General features: G+C 38.3%; 1 protein-coding gene across 9 annotated transcripts in view; it reads left to right on the top strand.

Annotated features, from left to right (window-relative positions):
* The window catches only part of akap13 (A-kinase anchoring protein 13), a 134,534-nt gene that overhangs the window by 9,126 nt on the left and 100,770 nt on the right, over positions 1-24,638 (top strand). For 6 of the 9 annotated variants that reach the window (XM_028013916.1, XM_028013910.1, XM_028013911.1 and 3 more), the window contains exons 2-3: positions 16,883-16,926; positions 22,166-22,322. In XM_028013916.1, the coding sequence (XP_027869717.1) occupies positions 16,883-16,926; positions 22,166-22,322 (201 nt within the window). The remainder of the gene's footprint in view (positions 1-16,882; positions 16,927-22,165; positions 22,323-24,638) is intronic. The other 3 variants (XM_028013909.1, XM_028013914.1, XM_028013915.1) reach the window with 1 other exon arrangement.

Here is a 24,638-nt window from a genome sequence, read left to right as displayed (position 1 = left end):
AAGAGGTCAAGAGTTTATCCTGGGGTAAACATGCATATTTCAAGGCAACTCAGAGTGTCTGATTGACCAGGCATGCCTCTTCTTTTGGCTGCTGCACACTTCATCTCTTTGTGTATTCCTTTAGCCTTGCATAGTTGCTTTCTTTTAATACATCTACATTCTATCTGTATTGCAGTTTCCCTTGTGCACTTCATTTCCATATTATCTTCTTCATGTCTCTGTGTTATATAAGTTCATTTGGGAGGGTTAGTATGAGCAGTGATTGACCTTAAAATGTTGTTTTCATCATGTTGAGCACCCGGTGTTCCATCAGAGATTGAACTGAGACCCTCTAAAGGTTTTCTTTTAGTTTTACACCATTTTATGCAGTGTGGTGTTCTATGATTGCTAAGCTATTCCTTTAAAGGTCGGTGGGGAGGAAGGGGAGGAGGTGATTGCATAAAAACTGGGGCAGAGAGTTGATCAAGGACCAAGCCCCGATTACAGGCTGGCCCCCCGGTGTGCCTCACAGAAAGATAATGCTATCTAGGCCCACAGGTATTTGGTTTCAACAGAGAGGGTAATAACTGTCACCAAACACTGAAGAGACCTTTCATCCCTGGGACTTGTGTTGTCAGCCAGCGTTTGTGTGCAGTCTCTGCACAGAGGCCGCTTTTGTGTGCCGGGCCGGGGTCGTGTCACTGCCACGGCCTCGTATCTGTCCAGAGAGACAATAGACAGGTTTGATTAAATCAAACATCCGTGACTATCTCAATGGTGGTCAACACGGCGCGGCCACGTTGCCGCTGTTGGTGTTGCCGAGGAAGTGACGCGGTTCTTTAGCTCAGTGCCCTGGAGGAGCAGAACTGATAGTGAAGCAAGGCCTCAATGCAAAGCAGGTGCACTTTGGGCTCTGGTTCCCTTTTTTCTCTGCTTTTTGAGTCTCACTCAAACATCATGTACGTCTCTACCAAAAGGAAGGCTGGAGTGTGAAAGGTGAAACAAATGTTGGGGATCATCATAAAACCAGACAACCAAACAGTTGGACAAAAGAAAATAAGTTTTAATAATACAACGAAGATAGAAATTAATCAAAGTGTACATACTCTACATCTTAATGTATCTTTACCTGAATAACCTTATTTAAATACTAAGCAACTTTAATGCTTTATTAGTAGTTTGTAGTGTGCAGCACAGTTTGGTAAAAACTCTCCATTTCAACACCTTCTGCTTAACCTGTGTTGAAGTCATTTCCAGTTTCAGCCACTGGAAATGAAACTGGCCCTTGAGGCATCTCAGGCTCAAGAGAAAACCCTAAAAATTAATGGGAAATTAAAGCTCACAAAGACAATTGATTTTAAGTGGCGATTAAAATGAGAAAACAAAGTACAACGAATAAAATGCAACAATGAAGAGTGCCAAACAGAACTAGGACTCATCCATTAAAATGGAATTAGAATAAAACTTATTTTTTAGTCGTTCTCACACATATTTGTTTGACGCAAAAGGTCAAAACTTTAGAGGAAACCGACCCATAAAATCACAACAAGTTTTGTTTTGCTGAGGAAGATTCATTTGGAGGCGCGTATTAAAACCAAAAAAAGTTACATATTATCACAAATTAACAGGCTTTTAACACCTGCTGTTCAGAATGAATCATTTTGGAAGATAGACAGATGGAGCACATCTTCGTTGCTTTTTATTTAATCCTTTTTTAATTTTTTCAAAGAAGCTCAGTGTTACTTCAGTATTGAGAAACAGCATATGAAATGGTACTTTGTTACAGTTTTTTTTGTCTGCGACAGTAAAATTAACTTCAGAGGTTCTCACTGTCCCTCTGAGCGGCACTAATAGCTGCTCTCACACAGCGCCGAGCAAATATGTAATTGTTGTATGGATTATATCTATAAACACCCTTCACAAATTTTATTACATGTAGTTATGATTACTATGATTATTATGATTTTTTTATGAGCCTGTTTTGTTTTTCTGAGCCCTACATGCAGTGTGTGATCTGTGTGGACGGAGCCCTTTCACTTCAATATCGGCAATCAGTGTGTGCATTAATAATATTTGCTTAAAACTTGAATTGTAAATTGTTTTCTTAAGAATCTATTACTAATAGTTTTCAGCAACTTTTTTATTCAGTTGACTGAACAATCACTGCTGTTACCAGCTGCCTACACAAATCATATTTACAGTTCATTATGAAATGGATTTTAGAAATAATTACTATCCTCAGTAATCACAGTCTCTTGAAGAGGAAAAAGGACGGTCTGTTTTAACTTATGACTTGCTGAATTGTTTAGATTCTCTCCATTAAGTACAACTATGCAGTTAGAGATTACCCTGAGCTTGGCCCCAGTGTGCACTGTTTGACATTGAGCTCATGTGCTAATTTCAACCTTCTCTGCTTTCTTTACAAGATACAAGCAAGGAACCCTGGCCTCGCTGTGGTACTCTTGAAGGCTTTAGTTTCAAAGATAATGTATTCATTCTGGCAATGACCAGCCGGCCTACAGCGCATTCTTCCTGACTGATGCGAGCGTCTAGTGTTTTAGAAGCCTTGCGCGATGACTCAGACGGCATTCATGTGTGGAATGAAACTCTTGTTTGGGCTCAGATGGCAAACAGCATGGATCCACTTAGCCTTAAAACCGGCTACTTTCTCTCCGGACCTCGTTTCGACAGCAATTTGTACAAGTAAATCTCTGCTAAATAACCATGTGACACTTGCAGAAGCACTAAATATTGCAAAAGATATCTGCAGATAAAATCCTTTTGAGGATAAAATATAGTTTGAGGGAATGTTTTCTCTTTAGTGCTCTTACGGCTTATTTTGTTTGAAGCCCAAAGCAGGTTTTCCAGCAGTGACACAAATGGTTCTGTGGTGTACTAGAAAACTGTTCAAATGTTTGTAGTTTTAGATTTTTATAAGTATATGCATCAAAAGTATATGAAGACTGTGACAGTGTTTTCATGCAGTAAATGGTATAAGGTATCACCACTGTTATCTCAGGATGAACATGTGCAAAATGACAATCCCAAAGGACGGCTTTCATGCATTATTTGGTAGGGTACGTTATTTGAAGCGTGATGCATTCTGATAATGTAGCCGACCAGTTGGATAGAGTTTGACTTTTGAGCTTTAGTTTCTACATGATATAAAAAGTAGGGAGTTAGACATGAAAGTACATTGGGAGTTATGATGATGGAAAAACAAAGTGAGGGAAGCAGTAGTTGCTCTCTGAGGATATTTTGACCCCACAATTGTTTTCTTTGAACTGTGTTCTGGCACCACTTGGCAACTTTGACTGAAAGATGGTGTCGTCTTGCCATCGGGAGGTTGTAGGTTTGATTCCAGCTTTCTCCTGTCACATATTAATGTGCTTTTGGGCAAGGCACTTAACCTCAAATTGCCTCCCAGTTTGCCTATGAGTGAATGTTGCTGTAGTTTAAAGCGGCATATAAATTCAGTTCATTTACATTGTTCCCTTATTCTGACTGATGATCTAACATATATACCAATCTGCTGGTAGATATTATTTATTACATGTATATAATCACATTTCCTTACAGAAGGTTATGTTGAATATAGGACTCCATATTATCAGGAAAACACATCATTGTAAAACCATTGCTGAATATTGCAGTGTTGTCAATTACGACTAATATACATTTTCCAAATCTTTTGCCATTGCAGTTTCCCAACTATTTTTTTTGTGATGTGTAGCATCTTAGCCACCAAAAATATACATTCTGTGTGCATTGAGGCAGTAGGAAACATCCACATACCCAAATATATTATTGGCATGCAGAGTGGAATGCATGGCACTTGAAATATGTCAAGTGCCATATTTCAAAACCAGATATTTTGTCCAATCAGTCCTTCGAGATTGCGACGATGAAAACCTTTTGGTTTTTATTGCTTCTGGTTGACTATAAGAGAACAGTTTTCATAAATGTTGGCCTTGTAGGTAAATATTAATGCATGGTTGGTATGAAATTAACTGTGGTCATTTTATGCCACTCTTTTTCCGTAGAAAAGTCAAGTACAGAATGCCCAAGACGGAAAAGGTACAAGTTGACAACCAAATCGTTGCCTCGTCATGGCAGAAGGAGTAGTTCATACCTGCAAATTCAACTTACTATCATTGTGGTTAACTCAAGGCATCACCATTTAGTAAATGATACTGCTACATAACATGAACTCAGGAAGTGTACTCTTCATTGAGGGCAAAACCAAATGCAGCAAATTTGAATTTATCTTTGCGTGGCCAACATCAAGTTTAGTAGTAAATAGTATTTAATGACTGAAAGCATTTTTTGAATAACCAAATATACCTCAGTATTGTATTAGCATCCCACCCGAATAAATCGACCTTTTAAACATTCACTCTCTTTTTTTCCCCTCTGGTTTTCCTATCAGATAAAGCTGGGGACTTAAAAAGAAAGCCTGGGCTTCAAAAAGAAAAAAAAATCTTGTTCGACAGAACAAGGTCTCTGGGCCAGGGTGTCCTCACCTAGTTAATATTGGAGGGCTAACACCTGCACGGGTGGAGGACAAAGTCTGGTATACCCTTTCGTGAAGACCTAAGCGAGGTCCTTGCGGTCTCGGTGTTGGATGACACCTCGAATCTATTTTTGGGTCCTAGTTCCCCTTTACTCATCTTCTGCATTTGTGTTATAGTAGCACGACTATATTCACCAAGCTTCACGAACTGGCAGCCACAGGTAACTGTTGTCCCAATAACACGGATCTGCATTGACATTCCTCAAGTTAATTAATGGCCTGTGGGAGGCATTTGACCTAGAAAGACCGCAGCAAGAAGCTAGGTGCCTATTAAACACTTAAGTGAAGTTTCACGTTGCTTGTTGTGCTTGTATTTTTCTTCTGAAGGATCTGTGACGACGTCGTCGCTTTCTTTGAATTCGTTTTCTTCAGTGACTGAAGGTGACTTGCTTGTGGCAGTTTTTTGGGATCTTTCAATCATCAAACGTTTCTTCTAGCAATCCTTTTAAGAAATGGTTGGGATGTTATTTTTTGTTACCAAGCTGTGAGCACCTGTTGGGTTGACATAATAGTTGCTGCTTTCTACAGAAAAATCAGTCTGTGGTTGGGAACATAGTCTTTGGTAGTGATGATGAAACTTTTTAAAGAAATTCAACACGATAGTTTAGGACTGTGGTGTAGGTTTGCTGTGGGACTTGCACAGTTGGCTTTTAAATGTCAAACCATAATACCTTTATTCCCAAAAACAGTTTGCAGTCAGAATGCTCCAGTCTTCAGTGGTCCCCTAACAACTGATGGGACTTTACTAGGACTTCTTCCGTCTGGTATTTGTTTAAAAAAAAAAATAAAGTTGTGTAATTTGAATATGTTCACAGGTCTGTCAGAGGAATGAAAACATGGGCTTTTTGTGGAGGTATCATTTCCTGTATAGTGAAGTTTCAGTCATTCACTGTTTATTAATACTTCCATAGCATTGTTGTACATTAAAATTTTTCTTCTAAATAGCTTTCAGGAGGTTTACATTTCAAGGGTTTGAGGGCAAATTAATTTGCTGGTTTGTCTGATCTCTTACTAAACAAATGCGTGTTTTTATTTGTACTGAAATTTGGAAAACTAATATTGGTAAATATTTGCTGAGTAGTTTTTCATTTCAAAATTGTAAAACTTTTATTAAAAGGTCAACTGTTTTTGAATTTGTTTAGATTACTGATGTCGCAGCCTTGCATATTTGCTTACTAGCCTTTCTTATTTCCAAGTATGTTATCAACTTTTTGTTAAAATCGGTTATCTGTATTTGTTTAAAAAAAAAAACGTTAGTGTGGATCCCTAAAGAAGTTATAGAAGACTCGGACACTCAATTAAAATAATGTTTTTTCCAAATTTGAGCTTTATTATTATTATTATTATTATTATTATTATTATTATTTATTATCATCAACTAATTAATTCCTCGAAACCCCTAAATGCCAAGATTAATAAAAGCTATGGATATGGGGCCATAAAATAGTTCCTTTGTGGGTACAAAATGCAAGTATGTCAGGATGAAACTAAGACAAATAGCAGACTGAGCTGTTTTCTTGCTTGGTAAGCCTGTTTCTTTGAGTAACATAGAGACAATGTTTCCTTAAAATTATTGTTTCCTCTTTGTATTTTTTCCTGGTGGCTTTCTGTTTCCAGATTTGAGGAACGGTCCAGTTTAGGACAATTTTGAAAATATTGTGCCACTGGCAGTTTATCCGCTTTGCAAATGACAATCAAGATATGGGCCATATTTTTTCCTAGCCGACACACACAAACCTGAAGGAAGAAGAAGCGCCACAGCAATGGCAGTCGTTGGTTTTCTTCTAGCGATAGTACTGGTGAACCTTCGAAAGTCAGTGAAAAAACTGCTAGGTGTGTTGATTAATGTTTTCAAGTACATTGATGGTTAAGTATTTTTGCAGATTTTTCTGTGGAACAAGACTCCAAATTATTTGTGTATTAATGCTTATTATAATATATTTGGTGTTTGACCTAGTAAGATAGGAACTTATAAGTTAGAAGGGTTCTCAAGTATTCACCGGCAGCTGTGCTTTCCTAACCACTATAAATACCACTGTACCCATGTATAAAAAATAAACAGTATTGATATGTGACCACTTACTTTTTGTAGCTCTGAAATTTTTTTGTTGATTATTATACCTGTTACAAAAAACAATAAATAAATTAATCGCATTATAAAATAAAATGAGCTCAATAGTTTTCTTTCGCATCATCATTTTTGTCTTTTCTGTCTCTTTTTCTGCCAAAAAATGGATGACAAAAGTCTTCATTCTGGACCATTGGTCCACACTACCATTCTTTGTTTTGAAGAACAATTTTGTTTAGAGAGGCTTCACAATTACTTTTATTTGTTGTTCCTGCTTTTTCTGTTTATTTTGGTTATTTAAAATGTCTTTCAGTTCCAGTGTTAAATGTTCATTAGAAGTTAAAGTTTATATTTGATAATGTGTTTTTGCGATATTATGCCATTACCATTATGATACTTAAAAATGACCTGAAAACACCATTACCGCTAATCGCAATAACTTCTGGGACAAATTACTGTTCGGCAAAATTTATTGTGACAGGCTTTATGATCATAAAATGTGATTAACTGATTTATTTCAGAAGGACAGGAAATAATGACGTTATTTGATATATTTTGAATAACTTGAAATAAATCAAATGATTTGCTGCAAAGCTTAAATCTCTTGAAAATATAGCAAACACATTGAACATGGAGTTCAGTTTTCTAGGTAAGGCTGTTTTGAAACAAACAGCCTATGAGAGTTAGCAAGTCTGTCGGCCAAAATAATTAGACCCAGTTAATTAACCAGCTAAGACGAACCTAGTACTATAGCTGACAATGTTGAGTTTAAAGAAAGTGATTACCTATATGAACCCTATTGCCTGTCTTCTTGCCATCTGTTTTTGTAGCATCTTCCCATTAAAAGAAAAAGATGGCTCTTCACAAGCTACATATTCGCATGACAAGACTAATGCCAAATATTAGCCGATACACAGCCGCAGGGCGTTTTGTCCATGTGGCTGCATTAGAGAATCCTCAGCTGATTATTAAGGAGGGTCAGGAGACAGTCCGATTAATGACTTGTGAAGCTAATCCTATTCATTGTCCCATTCATGCTGAAGTCACATGGCTGTAATGGTTTATTTTGATAGCCCAGTGAACTGTGAAAGACATGGCGGGTCTATATTACCTCTCTTCAACCAAAATCCCTTTTTCCCCTTTTGATTTATTGACCCATTTGTCACATCCAAGCACTTGATTGTGGCTGTGTCTTTGCAGCTTTTTTTCTTTCTTTTCTTTTTTTTGTTTGCATCAGAGAAAGAAAACTGTGTCATAGTGGCAGTTTGTGCCATAACGGAGACATGTAAGAAGCTTGGCTGAAAGCTGGCGGCACCCAGTGTTTTAGATGGAGTTAATGGCTTGTGTAATCTCTCTAAGCAGGTGTTGGGTAGCCGTAGGGGGAGTTTAGGGGATATTATTTCCCAAGGTTCTTCTATTACCAAAGAATGACTTTGGATTTAAAAAAGTGGGGTTTTTTCTCCCCTAAACGTCTTTTTTTTTTCTGCCTTTCTGAGGAACCAGCATTACTAAGATAAAGAGGCAAGTTTAATAGAATGCTATGGCATACCTTTTTTTTTTTTTTTTACCAATTGTTATGCATTTCACACACACACACACCTGGAAAAAAATGCAAAAACGGCTGTGGCTGGGACATAAAATTGTTGTATTCTTTGTTTCTTGTGGTTACAACAGAAATGCCAGTTGAAGGACTGGTTTCAGAGGTTTCCTTTTCAGTTTCAGAAGATATTATCTTACAAGCAGACTGTAACTTGACTTCAAAGTCCAGATATTAGCCACAGCATGCAGCATATCTTGTAGCAACCAATTGTCTTGAACTTGCTCACCCTTTCCGCATTCGGGCCAAACTTTCTGCAGTTTCCTACAACAGGAATTGAATTTGGAGATGACTAACATGTGCATTGCTATTTTAAAAGTCCCCTGTCTTTTCTTCTTGAACTATTGTTGCTCAAGAGGAACCGTTGGGCTGGATGAACCGTTCTGCATGGAGGAAGAAAATGTATCCGTGGCCCTAGAAGAGCAGATACTCAACAAGCATTTTTACATTTTAAGACATAATCATAATCGGTGACTTGTTCTCCTTCCACTGAAAGAAGTTGTTGTGGCCGTCAGATCACCATATTAGGTTGCGCCATTTTGTTGCCTGTTTTAGCTCATTGCTGTAATTGGGTGGGATTTATTCTGGACTTAATTTCAGCTCTGAAGATTAAGAACCAGAAGTAATACCAGGAGTAGAGGTTAGGGTTAGCAACCCTGATACTTCTAGATATGAATGAGTATCGGTGAAAGCAACATAACTACAATGCAGATATTTTGTTTCGTCTTGTGATGACATTATCAGGTAGTTGACTCAAACGTTTGTTAGCTTCTCCGATTAGCTGCAATTGCCTGAGTTTTCTGTTCCCTTGTCTTGGCACAGCTAGCATTGTGTCACCAATTGTTAGCCGTGTAAGATTGTAGCTGTGTAGAAGTGTGTATCATGTGGGACGTACAGTTGGAAAATAAAACTTTTCCAACTGTATTTTAATTTGAAGTATTACTCAATGTGATTGTGTTATCGAAGGGCTATGAAATTATGTTCCCGGAACACGGTACAGCTTTATATCATGTCTAATATTTTCAAGCTACTATAAAAATCAAGTCCTCGTTTCCTTGCTAATGTAAAAAACAAACAAACTGATCTTTGACCAAAATACAGGGGCAAAGAATGTAAGTGCTGCTGAACAATTCACATTTGTTAACCTTAGCAGTTGTAAAAGCTGAAAGATTTTGTATAACTTGTGGTACACTTTTTAAAATTGAATATAAAGAAATCTAAAAACAATGAAAGCAACTGCGTGTAAGAAGTATCTGTAAAATATGCATTCACTGATATTTTAAAACAAAGTGATCAGCATAGCTAGAGCAGTTTACGTTACAAAAACAGAAGTTGTTATCTGTTTTTGGGAATGTAGACTCTTAGTTCAACTCTGAGATTGCCAAAATCTGTCATTCCTCATGACTGTTGAAAGCACAAAAGGATAAAAAGAGCAACTTTTTTGCACTTTGTTCAACCTTACTGTTATCTCATTAAAGTTTTCCTATCACTCTCAGTCTTTCACAGCCTGAGTGATTCCACAGATATCTATCAGTGCTTTGCAGACAATGCAGGATTTATTTGAACGTCTTACTTCTCTGTGTATTATCTGACTTCATTCTTTTTAAAAACACCTCGGTGATCTTGAAAATGAATGAGTTTTGTTGTCAGTTTGACCCAGTAGTGCTTTGTATGTTGTGTTTATTGAGCTTAAAGGGAAAAAATTAACTTTTGAGTGACCAACAAGACTGGTCATCTTCCCAGGCTGACTGAGTTGAAAATCATCCAATTGTGGTCAAGAGCCTTTTTTTTCTTCGTTTTGAGTCCCTTTAAGGAAGCAGTGATATGAAGCATTTCTTGTAGCGCAAATTTAATAGATTTAGTCAAATGTCTGGACAAAATCTACACATTCCTAACACACAGGGTTGTTAGCTTAACAGACTTGTTTTACCTGACCTGTCATTTAAAAAGATATATTAAAAATACACACAACATATTTTGATGGACACCTCACCGTCAGAGGAATGGAGATTTCAATTTACATCCACTTGCTACATCGACCAATGAGAACTTGACCAACTGCAAATGAATGCAACTCTGACATTAGGCGCTCTGTGTGAACTGTAAATGACTTGCTAAGAAGTGTTTCATCGGCGGAGTGTTTGCACATGCATAACTTTGAGTGTTCATCCACGAAAGCCCGGGTGAAAGCAAAACAACCACGGCACGTCCTGCAGCAGCGAAGTATTAGAAATGTTTCCATGGGTGGTGTAGAGAGACACTGTTGGAGATTGCTAGGCGGTATCTATGTATTGCATCCATTTATTTGTGGTGTTGTTGTACATTTTGAACAAAGCTTTCAGGGTGTTGGTTGACAGTCTTTGAATGCTCAACCTACCCTTCATTAATCATCGGTTTGCAGAGGTTTCTCAGATGGATATTTTTGTTTTTGTGCTCAAACTTCTGTTGTTTACTCCAGTGTTTCGGCCTCAGAAAGCTGGAGGTCATATGAGAAAAAAAATGCATAAATGAAATGAATTTTTCTGAAAATTTTAATTGTAATTTATTACAAAATTTTAAGTTTTAGTTTTAAAATCAAAAAATATAACTAAGATTAACTTATTGAAATATTATATGCTTTCCTATCCTTCTGATTGGCTGATTGCTAAATTTATCAAGCTGCTTTCTTCTCAAGCTGGCACAGCAAGCGGAAAACGGAAAGGTTTCTGTAAAGAAAAAGGCAGAAGCAACCGTCCAGCAGCCCCGCTGTGAAGGACGCTGCTCCAAAAAAAATCCCCTAAGAACTCTTGCCCAACTAAAATCAGAAGGTAGGAGGAGACATTTATGCTAACCTAATGTAATCATTACAGACTAGAGCATAAAAGTGAGAAAAAAACATTCTAAAAGTTTTTGTTTCTTTCCACATTTTCTAGCATGTTGTGTTGTTTTTCAAACTGGGTCTCTCAGAGGCTAATGCTGTTTAGGGGCCAAGGCTTGGAAAAGTTTGGGAACCCCTGGTTCAGTTCAAGTGGGGCATTTCAGTTGCAATTACAAGGGAGGCTATGGAAACAAAACAAAAAGAAATGTAAATGTTCCAGCTTGGACTATCTCAGATGGCTGGACATTTTTGGTACTTCAGACTGACTGGGAAGTTTAGCTCAGCAGTCACACCCAAGAGGAAGTTGGGGAACTCTGGCTTAGCTGTGGAATGGTGTAATACATCCGGACAAACCAGTGGAGGGGCAATTACATCTACACACAATGTGGCAAAGCTGAGTCAATTTCCTTTAATCGTAAATGGTCACCCATCTGAAGGTTGCTTGTTTTTAAATGGTCCTAAACTCATAATGTTTGTTGATTAAGTGTGTTGAACTGTAATTGTTTATGTTGTACCTTTCGACTCTGCAATAATGTCAACTAAAATGTGGCAGCTGACTTATCTCATTAATACGTTTCCCTATAGATTGATCAGAGAAAATGTTCCAGTTTCTCTGTAAAAATACACAGGACCTTGCAGCTTATTGGAACTGGACAGTCTGTCGGCCGGAGATCAGAATTGATCTGTTTTTCCTCCTGTCTTATCAATGATTCCTAGTAAAATACTGAAAAATCATTTCATTTTTCCTAATTCATTACATGCATAAAAACTAAGATCTCCTGCCATTTTTGGTCTATAAATTAAGATGAGCAGTTTAATACAAGTGCTGTTAAATAAAACAATTCTGATAATTAGTTAAAATATAACAATGCTAAAAAAAAAATAATCAGTGAGACAGACAGGTAGGAATGCACCAATAAATCAGCCCAGATTTTCTTCAGTTTGGGAGATCGGCAGTCTGCCGATATTTGCATGTCAAACCGATGTAATCCACTGATCTTAAATAGCTCGCTCTTTTCCAACAAAAAAATCCGCTTTTGCAGAACTACCCTTCACTGCTAGTGGAATTTCTTTCTACCCTCAAAAATGTTCCGGCAGTGTTGAGCCATAATAACGTAGACGAAGGTGAAGTAAAGTCTAGCGTGGTCACTGGAACTCCAAGAATGGCAATTAGTGGGTCCCTTTGGGTCTGGGTAGTAAAAAGGCAATGATTTGACTTAACAGGGAGTGGGCAATTTTAAAAGAGATTTAGAAAAAAAACCTAAAAACAGTTGTGTAAAATTAATTTTCATTGTTTTCTGCTTGTATTCAAACCAGTTTGCACTTTTGTACAATAGAAAGTGAAGCTTTTTTTTGTTTTACTTGCAGAAACTCATAATTCAAAACCAAATCGAGATAATCATCAAAACCGTTCAGTAGAAAAGGAAATATTGTAATAACTCAGACGGATTCACAGTTTTTGATGCTCCTGCAGATTTCCCCCTGCCTGTCTGAGATCCCAGGTGTCACAGGACTCTTTCTTCTCCCTTAACAACTATGAAAAAGCGGCAGTCACACCGGCAGCCTGAGCTGCCGTCGCCGCTGGTGCGAATGTGTGGAGAATGTCAAACAGGACGGGGGGCGATAAAGGACACAGCAGCCATCCTCAGGTGAACAAATGTTATCGGCTCCATTCTCGCCGGTGAATACTGTGAATGTGGCAATGCATCTGGTAAATATTTGCCCTATTGTGCCACAAGCTGGATCACACCGTGGCCTCGAAGACGCCGTCAAAGTAAAATAACGAGGACGTGAGAGCCAGCAGATGACAAGGGGATAGAAATGTAAAAAAGCACAAAGAGCCGGCGGACATGATTTGAGTCTTATAAGTGAGTGCTGTGTGTGTCGTGAGGGAGCTGGTCCCTGGCCCAGTGCACTTAAGGCAAGAGGATTAGCCTCCAGAGTATTAGTAGAGCTGCTGATTATCCCCTTACCTGATCTGCCTAATTCGAGCTCAGGCCTGTACATTTAGCAGAAAATTGGAAAAATGTTTGGACTGGGCTGCAGAAAGTGAATTGTGTTGTGCTCTGTTGACTCTGGAGCTCTCTGTCGTTCCCTCTCTCTCTCTCTCTGCTGAACTCATTAGGTCCTGGCCTTTTGTCGCCGCCTCCCCCGCTGTGTGGTTGATGTGATTAATGCACCGCTAACCACCGGGGCCAGAAGCAAGGACTTGTTTTAGTGCCAGGGAACGGCAAACAAAAGAAAATTGTCTCCGCAAATAACAGAGGAGAACACGGGGGCTCGGAGCTGAACAGATCCTTGACTCTTCGGCGAACGTGAGCTCGAGCCAAGCTCTGTTCGGGAGGGTTCAGCAGAAAGGTTTCCAACCCATTTGTCTTCCAAGTATATAGCTGTTACACCTTTTGTTTTTTAAAGCAATTACACACCCACTACCTCTGGCCTTGTGTCCAGAAGTCGGCTTTAGGGCCTCGCGTTTCCAGACTCGGGAGTAGAGGAGTCAAACATGTTCCGTGTAATTCTGCCAAGTGATCCCGGGACCGCGTAAGCCCTTCTAGAAGAGACAAACTAGTGTTTTTGTTGCTTTGCTGTCCCGACTCTGCTTGCTGAGAAACCAGTTGGCGATTGGAAGAGGCAGGTTTGTCCAAACAAACAAACCAACACAGGTAGGGAACTGGCAGCTTCGTTCGAAGGGTGTGAGAGAGTGTGGGCAAGCGAGTTTTGCTCTATTGACACCGGTGATGAGAGTGGGGGATTTCCAGGTGCAACTTAACTGGTCACACTACTGTTCTTTCTGCACGTTCTCAATATTACTGTTTATTTAAAGTAAGATCTATCAATATTTCTGTTTATTTTTTTCCAGTGTATTTACCAATATTATGTTTTTTTTCTGCGATGCCACTACACTACTAACGTCGCTTCCCTGCTTCAGTGAAACACCTCCATAATCACGCACTGCATCACTGTCACAAGGCCAAATAAATGCCACAAGGCCAATGCCCTCCTGAAACATAAACAGCAACAAGATGAAAATGAACATCAGCCCAAGTTTCGCTTATCGGACCCATACTGATATGTTAAGAAATTGCTTGATACCGATGTTGATGATGTGCTCATCTAGTTACAGCAAGTATTATACTTCATATCGGTGACATGCGGTCAGGGGAGGCAGGTGAGACAGAGCCTCATCCTGTCATCATGGAAAAATAATATATAATGATAAAATAATTTATATTGCTATTTTCAGCCTGCGATTTGTACTATGAAGTACCTATTTTTCATTTAGCTTAACCAATTCTGATTTTTTTTTCTTCAAAATTGCTGAATTTTCGCATTTCCCCATTCAAATGCTCGGAAGCGAAGCCGGTGAGGCAGCAGTGAGCTGAGCCTCACCTGGGATTTCTAGATATTTACTATCGGGCTGAAACGATTAATCGGATTAATTGTAGTGAGTCAGTTATTGAAATATTCAGCTAACTTAGCAATCGATTAATCACTAACTGGAGTATACATTTGCTGAAAGAACAACATACACAGAGCAGGAATTAAGCTGTTTAAAAAATTGTCCTGTTAATCATTGTTGGCTAACCATTTATTAACCGGTTGATTAAAACCAAAAAATGAACAGCAGAAGATGCGCCCTTTGCTACACATGATCAGGTGTTCACTAAAGGAAGGCTGTTATTGCATTTTAAGCAATAACATTTTCCTTTTTCTTACTTAAAAAAGGAATATATATTTTTGTTTCATATATGTATTTATTACACTTGTTAAATTGGGACCCGAGTCCAAATTTCGTAGCTGGTTTGATACTAAAGTTCCTTGAATCTTTGAATCTTTCACTACCATATTTTGTTTTTCTAATATTGTATAAAAAGGCTTAAATAATAACAATAATAATTGATATAATAAATGATTAGTAAAATAGTCATTAGTTGCATCCATAGTTTACTATAGTAATTGTATTGTTTTGATGAATTGTTTTATCTTTATATAACATGTATTTTTTTCCATTAGTTTAGTAGTAGTGTGTGTTTTTCTGGTCTCAATCTCTGTTTTAAACCTGTGTGACGCATTCTGCTCCACATTTGGCTGTAATTATAAAGATTGATTGAAGGTTCTTCCACTAAACTTGTAACAAAATGTGCTGCATCACTGCAGCATATCATAGCCGCCTGGTTTTTTATCAATTTGATCTGCCTTTACTTCTATGTCACTCCCTGACAGATAATTGTTCTCTTGCATTAATCTCACATCTGCATTTGCTCCTGCGGATTTTACTCATTCAACGTCAAACATTAGTTGTTGTCATGGTATTTCAGACGAATTTTGATTCGTCTGAAATACGTGGGTTTCGCCTGATACCTTGACGTCTTGAGACGAGAAGTTACCGGAGTGTGGGTGTGCGATCTGATAAAACTGGGATTAGCAGAGCTGTCTGCTGAATTATGCGCGGCGTCGCATCACATTAAAAGCGCGGCGTTCTCTGCAGCTGACAATATTTGATGCAAATGATACAAAGTTGATCATCGCCGGTTAGGATGACAGTTCTTAAACTACTTTGTAGATTCTTGGATGCTGTGTTTTGACTTTCACTGTAGGATAAAAAAAAGAAATCATTTTTTAAAGATTCATTTTATTTTATTTGTTTTTTTTTTTTTTTACTTGCATGGACAGATGTATCTTTATCTAAAATTTATTTATTAAGCTGTTTCTGTTGATTAGAAGCGCCAAACTAATCCAGCAACAACAGTTCCAAAGATATAAAATTTTTGTAGATTTTGGTCAGCAATGTCTATTTTCCAACCCGCATTCAGTCTCCATGGTAACCAATTGCTGTACTGGCTGAGGACTTCACATAGCATACTCTGCGCACAATAAACAACTAGAAAGTGTCAGAAAACTGAATTTTATGGTTCATAGATTGTAGATGGAGCTGTAACTCACAAAGATAAATAAATTTTTTTCGTGCCATTAGTTTCAAGCAGTTATAGTTTACAACCAACTTTTCGAACTGTAAACGGCTCTCTCTCTGTGTGTGTGTATTCTAGAGAGTGAGGCATAAAGCAGGAGCGTCTGCTGTACTGCCTTCAGCTTCCCTGTTGTCTGCTGAAAATCTTCTCCCTTTCGGTGTGAAAAGAAAACCCCCTTCAAATAACTTCTCTGTGTTTTGTCTCTTGATGACTTGGAAAAAAATCATTTAACTTGAGTTGCAGTGACTCATCATCGGCGACGAAGTATCACGGGGACATACTGGGAATTAACCATGGGGCATTCACTGATTGCAATGTAATTTTCTTGTTCTCTCAAAGCTGAACTTGTAGGATGAGATTGAGTAATTGTGAGATAGGTATGTTTACATTAAACCTCTCCCTTTAAAATCAGTTTGTCTGATGTGAAAGCTGTGTGCTCTTCAGCATTCATGAGGCCACTTTCAAAAGCTTGTCTGAATAGCAGGAAGGAAACTCCGTAAAGGTGACTGATGTCTTAGTGAGTGAATCACAAAGAAACAAATCAAGGCATTGAATTTATGGGATACATTTTCTGAAAGCTTCGCTGCGAAGCCTTTCTTGCCATTTGCAGTTCCATTGACGTCGAGCTAAAACTTAGCATAGTCTCATCAGAGAGGAGGCTTTCTTTGTCCAAGTGTTTCCGTCAACAAGACTTCCAAGGTGCTAAAATGATCATCTCGTGTTTACAACCCCTTTTTTGTGCCCTTCTGAAGAATTTCCATTGTTTTTGAAACAGAACGCGGAGACAATGACGAGCATCCCACAACCGCTAACCCGTAATTTGTTCTTCTCTTTTCAGTGTCCAGGGACATGAAACTCAATCCACAGCAAGCTCCTTTGTATGTAAGTATCACTAATCACAATGGCTCTTGTGTGCACTTGATGCAGTTTCTCCAGCGTGCCCAGTTGTGCTTCCTCTTCTCAAACAAACAAACACCGTGTTGTTTACATATTTAAGTCCTTTCACTTTTCTGGCCCGTGTGGCTGCTGCTCTGTGTGAATGGGGACGCCTGTCAGGTCAGCGCAGCGGAAACTTTAACCAACTCCGTCTGTGATTAAAAAAGTGTTTTTGTTGTAGTTTTATGAAAAACCCAACTTTTTATACACCCAAAAAAACTACATCATTCTGGGGCTAAAAACGTTTGAGCAGAAAACATTAGTCTTTTTTCTCAAAATCAGCATGTTTCCATTAAGCAAATTTAATAATTAATTATTTAAAAGGGCAACATGACTATTTAGCAAGGCATTGACATGAGAAATATGAAAGACATTTGCTCATCACTACATCCACACCGAAGAGTGATGCTGTCAAAAAAAACCCTGGTTGTCCTGCTTCCATTTGGTGCGTTCACTATCGAAGCAAATATTGAATTTTTGAGTGTTGTTACTCGTCGGGGTCGTTCAAGCTAATAATTTGTCTGGTTTCCTGCTCAGGATGCGTGTCTGTGTCGGCTCTGAATGGGACGAATTAAAAATTCTCCAACACGATTTGCTCACTTGGACGAACTACCTCACTTGTTCAAACAGAACGTGTCCCAAACCCTGCAGATGCTCTAATATCCACTTAAAGCCGGCTTCATTCTGCTAATTACCTTTGGTTACACATTTGCTGCCTTTACTTGTCATACATTAAGTGTTTCAGTTTGATCTCCTTACAAATTACTCCAAAATATATGCAGTTGCTCTTGTGGCTCCTGAATATATTGATACAAAATGAATGAAGTGTGTGCATGTGTGAGAGCACTATGGATATTTCTGAGTTGGTGCTTTTGTGGTTCCACTGCTCTCCTACTCACTAGACACACACGGCGCGCAGATATAGGATATGGAAGAGAGGGCGTGAGTGTGTGTGTGTGTGTGTGTGTGTGTGTGTGTATTTAAAGAGTTGACTTACTAACTCACTTACCAGCCAGATAATGTTATCTGTGATTTACAATCTGACTCTTCACTGAGACCGGGCGGGTGGTTAGGCCTCATTAGGCCTCAGGTTTTAGGAACTGCTTCAGTCTCTCAGTGCTTTAAAACAGAAACTAAATGTGTTTAATCATCTAAGTCGAAGGAAAATGCTTATATTGTTACAGTGTCATTCAAAATATTCATACCCTTTGGTACGTTATCGCCACAGATTTCAGTCGGTATTATTTGACTTTAATATAATAAGCTGACACATAATTGGTAAGTAGATGGAAAGTAATTTTTTTGGGACATGTTAAATTGGGTGTTCACTGAGTACGCTGACATTGAAATCCCATATTAATACTGCTGTTATGGCTCAATTTCCCAATATTTTATTTTCTCAATTCTTTTTATTCAATTACTCAATTAACCATCAGGATAATTGATAGATTACGCAATTACTAAAATAATTGTTTACAAGAGCCCTAATATAGTCATATCAAAGCTCTACATGCTAAAATAAATATCCCTGAACATTTTGTGCAAAACTACGTCTTATTAAGCATTCCCACTGACATGTTGACTGTTGTTATTCCAACAACATCATCCGGCGTGAATGAATACAGGGTTTTACTACAAAGTAGCGGATGTGTTGCTGATTTAAAATGAACCCTTTGCTCACCTGGACAAACAGCAGCTGGATGTCGGGGAAATGGCTTAGCTCATACATGCGTACTCAGAAGCGGTGAGGGAGGAGAGGCTGAGGTCTGTAGCCTCCAGCTGTGCTTTTCATGTTGCTAAAGAGCTGCTTGCTTCTTGTTGAAACTTTATGATTAGCAGGTCAATACCTCAGCAAGTCACTTTGCTCTCCGCTGGTTTGAAGTATTTAATGTGGCAATGCAGGCGTCCATTTACACACAGGGGCGCGCTTTACTTGGCTTTTAAACATATTTTTTCTTTCTGTCGTTTAAGTCGGACAAATAAGTCATTTTGATGTCTTTTTGCACAGATTTTAGCCTGCAGCCAGTATAGTTCCTGTGTGGGCGTGTGTGTGTGTCTGCTCTTTTGTATGTTTTGCAAAGATGGCTATGTGTGGAGCTCTGTTTCCTGCCGTCTCCAGCAGATGTTTCACATCTCCCGTCTCTTCGCCTGCTGCCAACACATTCGCCTCCAAAAAGGGACTCTCAGCGATCTTATTCAGCTGACTTTCTTCTCAGCTTTCACTTCTGTTTTCTCTCAGCACCAGCCTCCGTCTCGGCTCTCGTTACCCAATATTGGTACATGTATAAATATTTTTTATGAATGTTTTTTCATTGAATCGGCTTTCAGGTGTTCTTCTGTTAGAGAAGATTCCTCCATATTGCGTCGTTTATCAAGGGGTCGAGGATTTGGGGAAAACGCGAGGCCCGCCAAGTTGCCGAAAGAAGGCCGTGCTGCTATCGCTGCAGAGTGCAACGGGTCGGCATTCTGTCTGAAGTGATCCAGAGGAAGAGAGAAAATCATTTCTCCTTTTGCTTCTCCTTTGTTCGTGGCTGAAAATGTGGAACTTATTTCACACTGATGTATTTTCATTTTCCCACGGAGCACAAAACTGCCAAAATCACTGAGGTGTCAATTCACTCCCGACGCGCCAAACCCTAATTTTCAGTCGGAGCTGAGGATAAGAAATGAGTTTTTAATAGAGAGGATGTCACGCCTGCTGGCTTCTGCTGGGCCCGCGACTCATTTACTGCACTTCCTCATCTCTCCTTGTTAAAGCCGACACGCTCGGCGCGCCGCTAAACACGCCACGAGTCAGCTTCCTCACTTCTGGCTCTCTGAAGGTTCCTCCAGGCTGCCTCTCTCTGTCCGTGGCCTCTGGGCTGACTTTCAACAAGTCTCCTCCACTCTCAAACTGTTCAAACGGTATTTCTGGCTTTGCCAAACAGAGAGGCCTGCCGGTCCCAAGGCTGCTGGTTAGCCTCGCTGCTGCCTTCCAGACTGGAAGAAACACGGCCCTGAAGGAGAGGAAGGCAGCACCTTTGACCCTCTGCTCAGCTCAAACGTTGGGTGAAAAAGCTGCAGCATCGCTCAGAGTAAATGGGTTAGACGTTCTCCATTCTGTTGACCCCAGTGGGAAAAGAAAAAAAGTTTAATTGAACAATATCCCTATTTTCTGTCCCATCTCCTCCCCCCTTTGGTCTGTCCTCAGATGACACCATCATTCCACAAATTGTGCAACCTCACTCTGGGCCTTTGTTGCGTTAGAAATAAAGCAGCCAGCATTTATGGACAATTACGCTTTTGAATATTTGCGCTCTGGTAATTCAACGGTTATCTAGTTCACACAGTTGAACTGAATGTAGCTGAAATGTTGTGCTGTTAAAAAGATCCAAACACTGAAACAAATGAAGTAACTGACTGTCTGCTGGTGTCCTAAACAGGGTTGCCACATCTGAGTTTCCAAACCAAAAACAACGTAAAGCCCATCCAACTCCAAAATTAATGTAATGAAATTCATGTTGATGGCACCATGAATTGTCCTTTGTTATATTCTGACCAGAACCAGATCCCATTGGGACTGCAAAGGACTTGACTGACCACTATGAGACTTGAGTTTTTTATGGTGATACATCTTTTTAAAACTTGATATTTCCCTGGGACTTCTGCTTTACAACACTGCCACGTAGTGACACTTGATTAATCATTGACAATTTCATGTTCAACAGATTCTAGAGATTTCAAACTAAATTAGCTAGTAAGATGAGTAATAACACTGCATTTTATTTTGTGTTTTTCTGCCACATCATGGCGACTATTTCAAAAAAACTGTCCTCTGAAACCCTTCTAAAAATCCGCCAAATGTTGTGAAAAGCAGCCCAAATTTTAACAACCCGCCCAAAGCTGTTTTTCCCCCCAGCCAAACGTATTAAAAAACAGCCTAATTGGCTAAAAACTTGCCCAATTTGCCAACACTGGTCCTAAATGGCCAACACTTTTGTGGTATTTTATTAAACTGCTTGTATTTTGTAGTGCTGTCAAATCGATTAAAACATTTTAATCAGCTTAATCACACTCTGGCCCTCTGATTAATCACGATTAATCACTATTAGGAGTGGACATTTATTATATTGTTTACTATTTATCATGGTAAGTTTCTTATCATGAAAAGATTTTGATTTATCGCTGTCACAATAAACCAAAGTAAAATCAAAGGTAAATCAAAAACTTTTTTTTTAAAGTCCCCAAAAACTGATCGTATTGTCAGGATTGTTAATTTTACTATTTTTCTTCTATTTTCCACTTTCTTGCTGTGTCATGCATTCACAGCCTTATAGTTACTTAATAAAAAGAAAGGTTGAAACAATTAATCGGATTACTCACAATTTATTGATAATTGAATTAATTGTCATCTAATTTAGTAATTGATTAATCGTTAACTGACATGTGCAGTCTCAAGAAAATAGCATTCACTGAAAAAAAACAACATATTCAGAGCAGTAATCAAACGAAAACTGTACAAAACATATATACTGTATATATATATATATATATATATATATATATATATATATTGTGCCTAAGATAAAAACGCCATTGTCACTGAATTTGTTTTAGGGAAAATTTTAGAAGTGAACCTTTTATTTTATCTTCACTCAATTCAGATTTAATGCTAAGTATTGCATTTTTGGCAGTAAAATGTTTATTTTCTTATTTAAAAAGGAATTTATTTTTATTTGCATCTTTTAATGTGTTTCTAATAATGTATTAGAAACCCATTAATGTTTCTAATGCATTCGTGTATTAGAAACTTTAGACATCAGAATAATTGATAGATAAATCGATTACTAAAGCAATCATTAGTTGCAGCCCTACAAAAAAGTAATAAATAGGTCCTAACATCACTTTTATTGTTTTCAACAAAATATCACAATGAAATGTCAAGTCCACCCCTAATCACTGTGCTTGACTTTGTAAGGTTGAAATGCAAAAATGCACATTTTCAAAAAAAAAAATGTTGAAGAAAATGTTTTATTGTCTCAAACCAAATCTCAGTTTTCCACGTTTCTATATTCTGGAAGGTTTTAAAGAAGTCACTCGGCAAGTCAAAAATAAAACTCTGCTAATAATTTTGCACACATTCTACTATATGAAGATGCCATTTTTTATTTTCTCTTCCTCTCACTTACGGTCCCGTTTGTCTCAGCAGGGTCGATGTGTTGTCACAGTGCAGCTTTCCGACGAAGAGCTGGCTGCAGATGATCGGGGAGTGGACTACTTCCTGCTGTTCGCCGGCAGCACACAGAGGCATCTAACCAGCACCCTGAGGAGCAGCCATGACACCTTACAGGCGTTATGTCCCGGTGAGCCACCGCCGCAGCCAAGCCTCCACAGCCCCGGTTACTCCCAACAGGAAGAGAGAGACAGTAATCCACACATATGCGACCTAACGTCTCTCCTGTTTTCGAAATTTCCATTTTCAATGGATAAAATGGATGAAATTAGATTAGAGGTGCAAAACCTGAAACTCAAATTGTGCTGCATTGAAAATTATATTATACCAGTTAAATTTTCTTCTCAGTTTGTGTCCCTACAAACCTTAAAAGTATTTCCTTTGTATTTCACACATAGTAGCGAGTGATCACTAAGCAGAGAGAAAAATTATACATTGTTGTTGGATGCATTATGCTGTTTATTTATGTACTCTGAGACAATATAAAAGATTTCATTACACTGCAAAAACACTAAATTTTAGTGGTTTTTATCTAGTGGAAAGTATTGTAGTACACTGGAATTAAAACTAACATAAAGGTAACTCTTCAGCAACATATAAAAGCTTGTTTTATGTTAGTAATCCTTGAATACAAACTGTACTAGTTCCACTGACATTATTTCATTTAAAACTGTAAAAATATCTTACCATAAGTGAAAAAATCTGCCAGTGGAACTACAAGTTGTTGTTTTTTTTAAAGCTAATATTCAAGAATGTATCGTCCTAGCTGCTGTTTGATTTTGCAGCAACAGAAATCTTTCTCTTCCATTTAGTCTGACTGATGAATTACATCAGGCTGAGCTTATATTGAGTAAATTCAGTCCATGTTTGTTGAGCTACTGACTGCAGAGTTGGTAAATGAGCAACAGCTTCAAACACATCATATAGCAAAGTTCACTGTGCAACACAAGTTCTTGTCAAGAATTAGGTTTTAAAAAAAAAAGAGTAACAGGTAATATGTTTTCCAGCATATAATAACCAGGGTTAATAATACCAAAAGATGACTACCACTAACAGTCATTTTGCCTTTTGGGATAGTTAAGCATTTGTGATTTTTAGTGTAGTTCAGTTCCTTCAGATACAGTCAATCTGTCCTGTTGAGTGTCCAACTAATTCTTTGTTCCTCACTTCTGATTATTCCTAAAGTCAATACATAATCAAAATAATAATAGTAATATTGACTCGAAACAAACTGATAAATTATCAGTTTTAATATGATGTGCAGTGAAGAGATTGAAAAGTAAAAATGGGTTGTCTATAAAAACCTTTTAAAAGTGATTTAGAAGCTGCCTAGTCTGTCATACTGGTTGTCAACTATTGGTATAAATCTGCTGACTGGGCTCTCAACTTTAGCACCATCTCCTCTCTAGTCTCTTTCTGCCTTCTGCTTTTCAACAGGGAACAATTTTTTAATGGTTCCCATTCAACACCATTTAACCAGCTGCTTGGTAGCTTCGTTCTGATTTTAACCTTTCTCAGTACTGTTGAGTTGGGTATCGTAAAGCAAGAGTTACATCGCAAAAAAACACAAAATCTGACCAAGTATATTTTGTCTAGTTTATAGTGCAAATTGAAATTAGACAAAACTAACTTACAAGTAACGTTTTGGAAAATATAGGTGCTTGTTGAAAATAACTAATTCCTTAATATTGATGAAAAAGTATGAGTTTCAATGCTAAATTATTTCACTTATAACATGGAAAAATGTCTTATTAGTGAAATAATCTTCCAATATAACAAGTAACTTTTCATCAATATTAAGGAGTTATTGATTTCAAATGAGCTCCCATATCCTGCTGAAAAGTTGCTTCTAAGTTAGTTTTGTTTTATTTCAATGTACTAAGATTTTTGCTGTAGAAAACTAGACCAAAATTACTTGGTAAGATTTTGTGTTTTGTGCAGAGTAGAGCTGCTTGAAACATATTGGACAGTCAACTAAAAACGCTAAACTGTATTAAAAACTGCTACAGTAGTTGGCAAACAACAGAAGATATAATCTCCTTTTGATGCTTTTCCACATCCAACAATAAACGATGTGAGCAGCAGCACAAAGCACGAAGGACACGAGGAGGAGCGGTAGCTGAATTTGTTTTCCTCTGCGTCTCCCTTCCTGACAGGTAAAGAATAAAAGCAGGACATGATAAACGGCGTTATCTTATTAAGAGCTCAGCTGAATTACAGGCGCTGTTGGGGGTTGCGGAGAGGTGTTACTTTCTTTTCACAGATCAGCTCCGCTTCGCCGCTTCTTCCGTCGGGCCGATATGGACTCCAAAGGGCTGAGCTTGGAGCCGGCCAGGATGCCGCGGGACGGATTTCCCAGATGGCTTAAAAAAAAAAAAATAGAAACGGCGGTGCATTCTGTGAATCACTGCTATTTAAATGCCCTCGAGTAAAGCAATAACACAAA

Source organism: Xiphophorus couchianus, chromosome 4, assembly GCF_001444195.1.
Source record: "Xiphophorus couchianus chromosome 4, X_couchianus-1.0, whole genome shotgun sequence".
Taxonomy (NCBI): Eukaryota; Metazoa; Chordata; class Actinopteri; order Cyprinodontiformes; family Poeciliidae; genus Xiphophorus; species Xiphophorus couchianus.
The sequence above is the reverse complement of the archived record's forward strand: the minus strand, read 5'-3'. Positions and strand labels throughout refer to the sequence as shown.